The sequence below is a fragment of the Pangasianodon hypophthalmus genome, chromosome 7, assembly GCF_027358585.1.
Source record: "Pangasianodon hypophthalmus isolate fPanHyp1 chromosome 7, fPanHyp1.pri, whole genome shotgun sequence".
NCBI lineage: Eukaryota > Metazoa > Chordata > Actinopteri > Siluriformes > Pangasiidae > Pangasianodon > Pangasianodon hypophthalmus.
In genome coordinates this window covers 7,076,722-7,086,446 of record NC_069716.1, presented here as the reverse complement: position 1 = coordinate 7,086,446, position 9,725 = coordinate 7,076,722, and the positions used below count along the sequence as shown (strand labels likewise).

At 39.0% G+C, this 9,725-nt stretch overlaps 1 protein-coding gene across 2 annotated transcripts; it reads right to left on the bottom strand.

Moving 5' to 3' along the window:
* Positions 1–560: 560 nt before the first annotated feature.
* Positions 561–9,293, bottom strand: slitrk4 (SLIT and NTRK-like family, member 4). Of its 2 annotated transcripts, XM_026940348.3 has the most exons (3): positions 8,530–9,293; positions 5,636–7,982; positions 561–5,047 (listed from the first exon to the last, which is right to left on the bottom strand). In XM_026940348.3, exons 2-3 carry the CDS (start codon positions 7,940–7,942, stop codon positions 5,039–5,041), a joined length of 2,316 nt encoding a protein of 771 aa, XP_026796149.1. In that variant the 5' UTR covers positions 7,943–7,982; positions 8,530–9,293; the 3' UTR covers positions 561–5,038. The 2 variants fall into 2 exon arrangements, with proteins under 2 accessions (XP_026796149.1, XP_026796148.1); XM_026940347.3 differs by having other exon boundaries at positions 561–7,982.
* Positions 9,294–9,725: the final 432 nt, after the last annotated feature.

Below are 9,725 nucleotides of genomic sequence, written 5' to 3'. Positions count from 1 at the left end.
GAATCCACCCCTTCAGAATACAACACTGTGGTATAAAGATGCACAAACACATCTGCAATCACAATCTTGGGCTTCGTTAGCTTGACCCAGTGTAGAATGACACATGGTGGCAGTCAGAGACACTTGAGCTTCCTCGCTGTCTCAGTTTCATCTGTTTACTCATTTACATCCAATTGAAGAAATTGGATTGGGAAGATAAATTGTTTTATTCCATTAGTTAAATGATGTTTTTGTTCCCATGTTATCATAGGGGAAAGAAAGAAAGAAAGAAAGAAAGAATTTCAGCTGTTCCACATAAAAGCACACACAAATACATTCAGACTGTGAATGTTGCTTATTTCAACCAGAAATAAAAGACAAATGATCAATTACACTTATTATAAAGTCTATTTTTATAAATCATTATAACTGTGCTTATAATTTGTAAGCACAATTTGTATTACAATGGTTATGTAAGAATAATTATGATTATAAAGAAACTGTTTTTCTAATTTATTTACAATTAGAAAAAAAAATGAGACATTTAAATGTCAACACCGAGTGCTTACAAAAATGACAAGAACACACACACGCACACACACACACACACACACACACACAAACACACACATATATACATATGCACATGAATCACTCAGTGAAAATGACATTTTAAATATTGATAATGTTAATAATGTTGGTAATTATGACAGGTCACTACTAGATATAAAGGTTGTGCAGTACAGCACATGACATCATATTATATTACATATTTAGACATTATATTAAGAATTGTTTAAACTTTATGAGGCATTATTAGAGTTTATAAAGATGCTTAAAAAGAATCATTACTAACTTACATAAAATTATTATAAGCACAATTATAATGATTTATGAATAGGGGCTTCATGGAAAGTGTTATCAATATAAGTTTTTTGCTTTTTTTTCTCTCTAGAAATTAATTTTTGAAATAAGCAAATCTCAGTTTATGCTGTGTTTGAATGTGCAACAGCTGCAATTCTTTCATTCTTTCTTCCTTTCAATGATTTCTGAATGAATTCATTTTCCAAATTCAGTTTATCCAAATTGTCTGCCAACAGAATGAGGTAATTTCCTTGAAATTAGTAAAAATGTCTAGACCGCATAAACTTGTATACACTTTATAATAATCTAAAAATGAGAAAGATTTGATAAATTTGTGTATTGCTAAAATCTTTTTTTTTTTTTCATTGTAAGGTTGTACGATTTTAATCCTGTGCATTTTTTCATACCACTCCAAATCTAATTCACATCAATACACATCAATGTGTACTTCTGTGTGTGCCAGTATGACACAAACAACTGTGATCAAGAAGGTGATTTATCCCATTTCTCCCCATGCTGAGACACGCACTCATGTAGCGTGTCTTTGTTCTGCTCCTGTCATGTCTCTGTCACATCCTGAATGGAGAACGCAAAGCTTTTTCAAATTGTCACTGATGCCACTGCCAAGGAAGTAAACCTGTCAAGCGAGGCTCTGGTGTTTAGCAATTCAGAGCACGCGCAGAAATGCCAGCTGAACAGCAGGGTTTTTTTTTTCTCTCTCTCTTTCACTCTGTCTTGCTTTTTTTCCCCCTCGGAGATGTGCTGAAATTTAAATAAATAAATAAATAAATAAATAAATAAAGGGACAGAGCTAACACTTACTTGTTGCAGCTGCAAACAAATAAGCGCTACCTCTGTCCCATAGGTCTCAGGCATTTTATCTATCAGCACCGCCTCAGCTTTCCTCAACCCATCTCTCTCTCCCAATAAAGATAAACACAGACATAGAAGTCCACAATTACACTGAGCCCAGTAGGAACTAGAGGCAAGGGATGGGGTTTCAAACAGGACATCACCATTCACGTGAACACATGAATCAACAGACATTTGATACGGTGAGTAGCATGGGGTATCGGAGACCTTTGCTGGCACTGGTAATGCTGTGTGTGTGTGCGTGTGTATGTGTGCATGTGTGTGTGAGGGAGCAAACAGCGTGCAATTTTCTAACTTGAAGAAACGGTTGTTGAATGTTTAACATCCAGTTTCACCAATTAAAATGGCTGAACCTTTTTTTTTTAGCAGCATCAGTGATTACAGTGATATTCAGGCTGGAAAGAACCGCAGGTCAATGTGAATCACCTTAAACTGAACCCCAGGCTCGTTTTGGACGGACAACCTTCCTTTGTCCGACTTAATCCTGGCATGGTGCGATAAAAAAAAAAAAGCATCAATAGCACAGTTGTCAAGGAGACACACGCTGGCACTAATTGCTTATTCAAGAATATGCATGCTTACTCAAAAAAAGGCCATTAATTAGTGCAGAACGAATTTGAAAGTAGATTATGCAAAAGAAAAGTGTTTTTTTTTCAAAGTTCAGCAAGAGATTTGGGCCTACTGCTATAGAACAGAACATCAGGGTATGTGGAGTTATACTTTGTGGAATTAAGATGCTTCAGATGAAGATATATTGTATGATCCAGAACACAAAAACTACTGACTGAACAAGCATGACTGAAAATAAAAGAAAGTGATAATACAACAAGCAGAAAAGACACCAAATCAGAAATAAATATAACTAAAATAGCACATGTAAGGGAAAAACCACAACAAATGGAGAAAGAAAGTTCTTCAAGCTCTATGACAGATTCCATAAGAAGAGCCCTTGCAGCCTTTTGCACCAAATGAACATAACTTTGATCCAAAATCAGGATGTAAAGTCAGTCCTAGAACACACAATGAGTGTGATTTGACATTATCAGGAAATACTACATCCAAGGCTTCACAAAATAAAATAAAATATATAGTGGGTGCTTTTACCAAGTAGTTTCATTTATGGTGAACGCTGCAACTACTAATCAGTAGGCTGTAGTTTTAAGTTATATATTAAGGCAATGTTGAAACTATGTACCTTGGTGCAACTGGTAACTTTTACTAGTTTGCAAATCAAAAGACATGATATTTTATTTTCAAACTATGATAGAATTTATGTTCGACTGGCACGCTGGGAACTAAAATTTGAGCAATGGGAACAATATCAAATTAAATTCCTAATAATAAATGCACCTATTCACAACATTCTGGCCATTCAAAGCTTAAACCAGTGATGATAGTTAATTTAGGACACTATACAGTTGACACTGTGGGTGCACTGTATGGCCAACCTTCATTCATAATCACACTCTCAAATGCACTTCTGATTTTTTTATGAAAGCACCCAAATCACTCTCGCAAAAAGCAGAATGAACCAGGAACAACAGAATGTATAAGAAAAATATCTGTGCATGCTTAATACAGAAAAACAACTACAAAATGGCAATACGTTGAACAACAGTGTAAGAGCACGTCAACAGTCTGGAGCAGAGGCTTATATTCTGAGTATCAACAGAAACAAAAAATAATTTAGGACACCCGATTGTGGTCATTTTCTAGGCAAAGCCCTTGATCAAAACATGAGATTACTCAAATTAGATAAACACACCAAGACAGGCTGTGCTGCTGAACTTTTCCAACATGTATCTTGAAATTATTGTATATTGTGAACAATAATGCATAAACAATTCATTAAGCATATGAAAAATGTGGCTGTATCATATTCCACTAGTAATTTAGTGAAAGTGTTAAACATGCTAGAAAATAAAAAAAATCAGCAGCTTAAATGCAAGCTTAAGTATGGCGTTACGGTAGTATTTTTCTGAAAATTATTTAATAAGCATCTCAGTCCATTTATTCGAAAAGTGGTAATCAAAGAAAAAAAAATGAACATAGAAAATTATACCAACACAGAAAATTATGTCGATTTCTCATATATAAAATTGTATTTATTTTATTGTTCAAGGTACATTCTATTTCAAACAATCATTAACTTAACAATATCTTAAATAAGGACTGAATAATATATATATTTCTTTTTTTTTCTGAACGTAAAACTGGTCTCTCCATAATATTAACTCGAGCGGACAAAGTAAAATTGTCAAGCTAATATGATTGAGCATAATAATATTGCACATGGAGTGTGATATGATTCTGACCAAATCAGTAGATCTTAGCAAAAACACATTGAATTTCAAAGATAATGTGAAAATGCACAGTCCTCATTAAAATAAAGAGAAATAAATAAAAAAAAAAAAACAAGAAAGATCTACACGCCTTCTCCCTAATTCCATTTTGAATCCCATAACACATTGATAAAATTCAGAATCATATCACGGTAATGCACACTTATTTTGGTTGCATATTGTTAAAAAAATTCTTTGACAAAATATTCATGGGCTATAAGATTGTTGGACTTGATACACTATGAGGCATTACCTCTTGCAAAGTAATAGTGAAAGTTACATCACTATCACTGACGCTAGCTCCTATGCTCAGGTTAGCAGTAAAATACATAATGGGACACATATCAGAACAGAAATGTTCGAGTTAGTTGTTCAGAGCATAGCTCCAATCACTTGTAGCATTCAAAAAGTCCCTTGTAATCTTAAATAGTACCAATAACCTTTAAATAGTCCTGCATAGAAAAATAAATTAAATATGAAGTTAAGTAATCTACCAATTGACAGGTGACAGTGGACTTCAGTGTTTTTGTCCTTTTTTTGATTTTCTTTTTTGTTTTCTTGAATCCATTTATGTCTTGATGGGATTGTTCTTTGTCATTTAAAAACTGCCTCACAAATACAAATAATGTCGACTTACAAAATAAATCAGATACGCTTACATGGCAAGCAGCTATGGAGATATTTTCTTGGGTTTATGAATGTCCTGTCATGTGCCGTACCCAAAAACTTCAAGAGGAATCACATTTCGTTAGAACAAATTTAAATGGCTCCTTACAGAAACAACAGACGGAATAATCCAGATTGTTAAAGATGTTGGAACTGTCAGTGCTTTCAGTTACAACTGAATCCACCAGTTTCAAGGCCCCGAAAAGTGTCAAATTAAAATCCGAAAGACGGTACTCTGGGAGATTCCGAAACGTTCATGCCTGCGCCCAGCTTGCCAATCTTCGACTCCGTTTCATTTTGTCATCCAAAGCACCCTAAAAATACTTCCAACCAAAAACAACGAACAAGGGTCAATATGCATTACACTCATTATACTCTTTTATGACCCAAGAATTTGTTTAAAAATAAAAAAAAAAGCATCTGGTATTTAAAACAAAAGCAATAATCTGATGGAACCCATTTCATTAGCAGCAAACTACACTTGTTTATAAGATACTCTATAACCTCTCTTAAACACTAATGTGATTTTTTTTATACTTTATAATGGCATCATCACTTTGAAAAAAATAAGAATATTTGAAGTTACACAAACACCAATTCTATGTTATATTTTAGTGTAATGAAATCTGTGTCCAGTATTCCATTGGTCATGAATATATTTATTTTTTTCCATAAGGCACTTTTTTGTAAGTAAGGGGCACATGAAGATGAGAGGCCTAAAATTTACTGAGGGCTGTCTGTTCCTCTAGTACTTGAAGATAGTCAGGGGTCCCTTGGAGTTTTGCTTTTAGTTCATAATATTCACTTTTGCGCTGCTCAACAACTATCTTACTGTGGTTACCCCCTATCAATGACTTTTTTGTTTTTTTGTCATGTGGTTTCTCGGGGTAACGGATCTCAAAACCACTCACCCCTATACTGTTGAAATCCTTTTTGTTGTCCAAGTAGTTGTGGAGAAACAGGCTGGACTCTCTTCCAGGTAGGAACTCATCCAGCTCATCAATGGTACTTAATCGTTTCCTGGGGTCCAGCGTTAGAGAGTCCTTGTCGTTGTCTGCGCTGTTGCGTAAGAACATTTTCGGTCTCTGGGAGTCGGCAAACTTGAAGCCGGCATCTGAGTCTCTCATTCCACAAGTGTGGGCTTTGCTCATGTGCTCAATGGTCTGTGGGATAAAGGTCTCTCCGCCCAGGTCATCGTTCTTGTTGCATTTGTGGTTGTGCCTCCTCAGCTGGAGCTGCATGGAGCCGCACTCCTGGTTGCCAAGCCCCTCCTGCCTCCCAACAGGCTTTTTGTTTCGTCTGAGCACGAAGACCAGCAGGCAGAAAGCAACGAACACTGTGAGGATTAAGACCACCAGGATGCTCAAAATCATGATTGACAGAGGCACTGGCCCACCAGGAGGTGCCTTACCAACTCCAGCAGGTGACATTGATGTGGCCAGGGGGGTTGCACTAGTCAGGATAAAAGGAGGCCTGGCTATGAGCTTAGGGCACAGGATCTCGTTTTTCAGCTCCCGCAGCTCAATGTTTGCAAACTGCACTGGGGATGCACATCTGACCTCCTTGGCAGCCACCCCCTCATTCAGCTTCTCCAACCACAGTTTCAAAGCCACTAAATCACATGAGCATTCCCAGGGATTGCCTTCCAGATCTATCTGAGTGAGGGATTTGAGCTGGTCCAGCACGCCACTCACAGGCAAAGTCATGAAGTGATTGTTCTTTAGATTCAATCGAGCGAGAGGCACACCAGCAAAAATATAAGCAGGGAGGCTTCGGAGCACGTTGTTGTTTAGATACAAGAGCTGCAAATTTGGCATGGAGTCAAATGTCCCTGCTAACACCTCCTTTATGGCATTGTATTCCAAATACAAATACTGGAGGTTACTGAGGCCGAAGAACATTTCTGGGTGAAGCTGCTCAAGCTGATTTCCATTAAGGTATAGCCTACGGAGGTTGGTCAGATTTCCAAACACCCCTTTTTGAACAGTGGATATTTGATTACTGCCCAGGTGTAAGAGATCTAATCCTTCGAACCCTTGGAAGTCAGTGGGGCTGATATTTCGAATGTAATTACCGCTGAGGTGCAATTTCTTGGAATTTGGAGGTTTAGGTGTAAGATCAGCTAGGCTCTGGATATTTCTTTCCTGACAGCTCACACTAATGCCAAAGTCAGATGGATGAGCTTTGCAAATGCAGGGTTGAGGACAGGAGAGGGGAGGGACTCGGGTTTGGTAGGACACAATCTGGCCATTTTTACCCACTGGAATACCAGCAACAATACCATTCCCATAGATTTTGGAGGGATTTGTAGTTTTCGGTGCTTTGGTAACTGAGGGTGCTAATGTGGATGGTGCAATGTTAGATATGGTGTGTCCAGCGTCTGGCTGGGAAGGGGGCATCCTCACATCAAAGTCACTGCCAACTCCCAGAGGGCATAGTTCTTGTTTATTGGTCTCTTTCAAAAGTCGGCCATATAGGTCACTGGGAGTCTCACATATAGCCTCGCCGATAAAAATGTTATAGGGCATATTCTCCAACCAAGCTTTCAGAGGTAACAAATCACAGGTGCAATTCCATGGGTTGTCATCCAGTTGCAATTCCACTATCCTTCCAATGTGCTCCAAAACTCCAAGATACGGGAGCTTCTGTATCCTGTTTCCTCGTATATCCAAGTGTGTGAGGGAGGCAAAGCGGAATATGTTCTCAGGCAGGCTCTGTATAAGATTGTCATTTAGAATTACAACCTTTAGCTTATGTAATTTGTTGAAGGCTCCCTTCTCAATATACTTGATTAAATTGTAGTCAGCCTGGAGGTATTCCAAGTTTTCGATCCCCCGGAAAGTGTCAGCCCGGAGCTCTTTTAATTCATTGTTATTTAAGTGCAACTGTTTTAATGCACTGAGTCCCATGAAAGCCCCTCCCTCGATGTTCTGCAGCTTGTTGTTCCCCAGCTGGAGAGAGACTGCGTGCGTGAAATTCAGAAAAGTGTTGGGGTAAAGAATGTACAAAAGGTTTTTCTGGAAATTCAGATGGTAGAGGCTGGATTGTGGAGGGAGCAGCTGTGTTGGCCTGTACACAGTTATTTTCTCACAGTTCACATAGAGGACGTTCTCAATGGACATGCAAGAGCAGGCACTGCAGGTCTCGGCTGAGAGTTCAGTATCCGAGTCAGAAAATGTACTCGATACGGAAAAGGCCAACAGAACAAGCAGCAGCATTTTTGCCTTTTAATAATCCCCCAGAAAACCATTTAGCAACCTTAGGGGAGGGGGAGAACAAACAGAAAATCAAAACAAGTTTGGTCTGCACATTTTTTACACAGCAATACGGAAAGATTGCATAGAAGTACTGTTTTAGAACCTGACTCCTCTTCTGCGCATACAAGTTAACAAAATTTGTCTTTGCTTGCTATCTAAGAAAGCAACTGTGATATATATATATATATATATATATATATATATATATATATATATATATATATATATACATGAGAGAGAGAGAAAGCTAGATAGATAAAAGACCTCAGCTAGATAAAAGAAAATGTCTCTGTTAATATAATAAGAATAAGAATAGCAACTAAAAATAGCAACTAAACTATATCCACAGACAAATACATGAATTAAAATCCAATTACAGGGACAAAAACCCTTTCCACACGTATTGAGGGCATCATTATCATGCAGGGTATACCAGAACAGCTAAGCAAATTTTAGATGCTAGTAATATGCTTGCCAATTCTCGACTGATTCTCAAGCACTGTGCGCAAGTGATATAATAATCGGTTCTGAATAACCGGAAAACTCACCTGCAGCGTCCGAAATATCGCCTTCTCTCCAGAAGACACCGCACTTTACACGGGACCTGGGGAATTTGTCCATTCAGGCTCCAATTTCAGCCTTGGCGTCTCTTCCAGTCAGCCTCCACTTGTCCTGAACGCACATTCTGCCATTAATCCCCGAGACAGCCGAGCACTGGAGGGACATAGCAAAAGCTCAGGAGGACAAATTCACCCGAAAAGGCAGCGGAGAAGTGAAGAAAGGCGCATCTCTGCGTTGAATCGGCTGGAAAAATCGCGCCGGCATTCTTCGGTTCATACGCAAGGAGAGGCCAAAAAAGAAGGGAGAAGGGACGTTGATGATCGGATCTCCCTTTCAGTTGCCACCCCCCACCCCAACAGTTCCGGAGACTTAAAAAGAAATCACGATTTTTTTGCTTCTCCGAAGCCCTGCTAAACGCTCAACTCGCGCTCCTCACAACGATGCGCTCCGATGTGATTGCGAAAAAGCGGGGCGAGAAGCAGCGCGCTCCCGTGTTCAGCCAAGGCAGATGCGGAGGATGAATAATTCAGTTTTAGTCCCGGCGTAGTTCAGCAAAGGAAAAAAAAAGAGAGAGAGAGAGAGAGAGAAAGCTCCACGTTTTGAAAGACAACGATTTGAAACGACTTCTTCTTCTTCTTCTTCGCGCAGACTTTGGCGGACGCCAGCGCGCGTCAGAGAGCGAGTATTCCACACCGCGGTGCGTTTGCGCACGGTGAAGGAGAGGAGAGAAGAGGAGAGGAGAGGAGGGAGGAAAGAGAGAGGAGAGAGGGAATGCAGAGATGGAGAGATGTGGAGGAGGAGGAGGAGGAGGAGGAAGGGGGTGGGGGGGAGGCGATATAGGGCGATAGAGAAGACTATAGAACTCAAGTTTAACTAAACAGAACCCCAAAGCAAAGTAGCTCTCTCTATTCTCTCAAAACATTAAATGTAGTAAAGAAAAAAAAAAAAAAAAAAAAAAAAAGCAATGCGTAATTCCTGGATGCGCAATTTGCGCTCCGGCTAAACGATTTTTTTTTAAGAATCTAAGAGTGTTGTGTGGTGTGCAGTTCTGAATCTTTCCTGCCTTTCACAGACCTATTGTATGTGAGCTGCAAATCCAAGGAGAAGCCCTTGTGATTGATGTGAGTGAAGCTGACAAACTGCAGGTGGTCGGTATACCTCTGCTATAGATCCATAAGAGAGG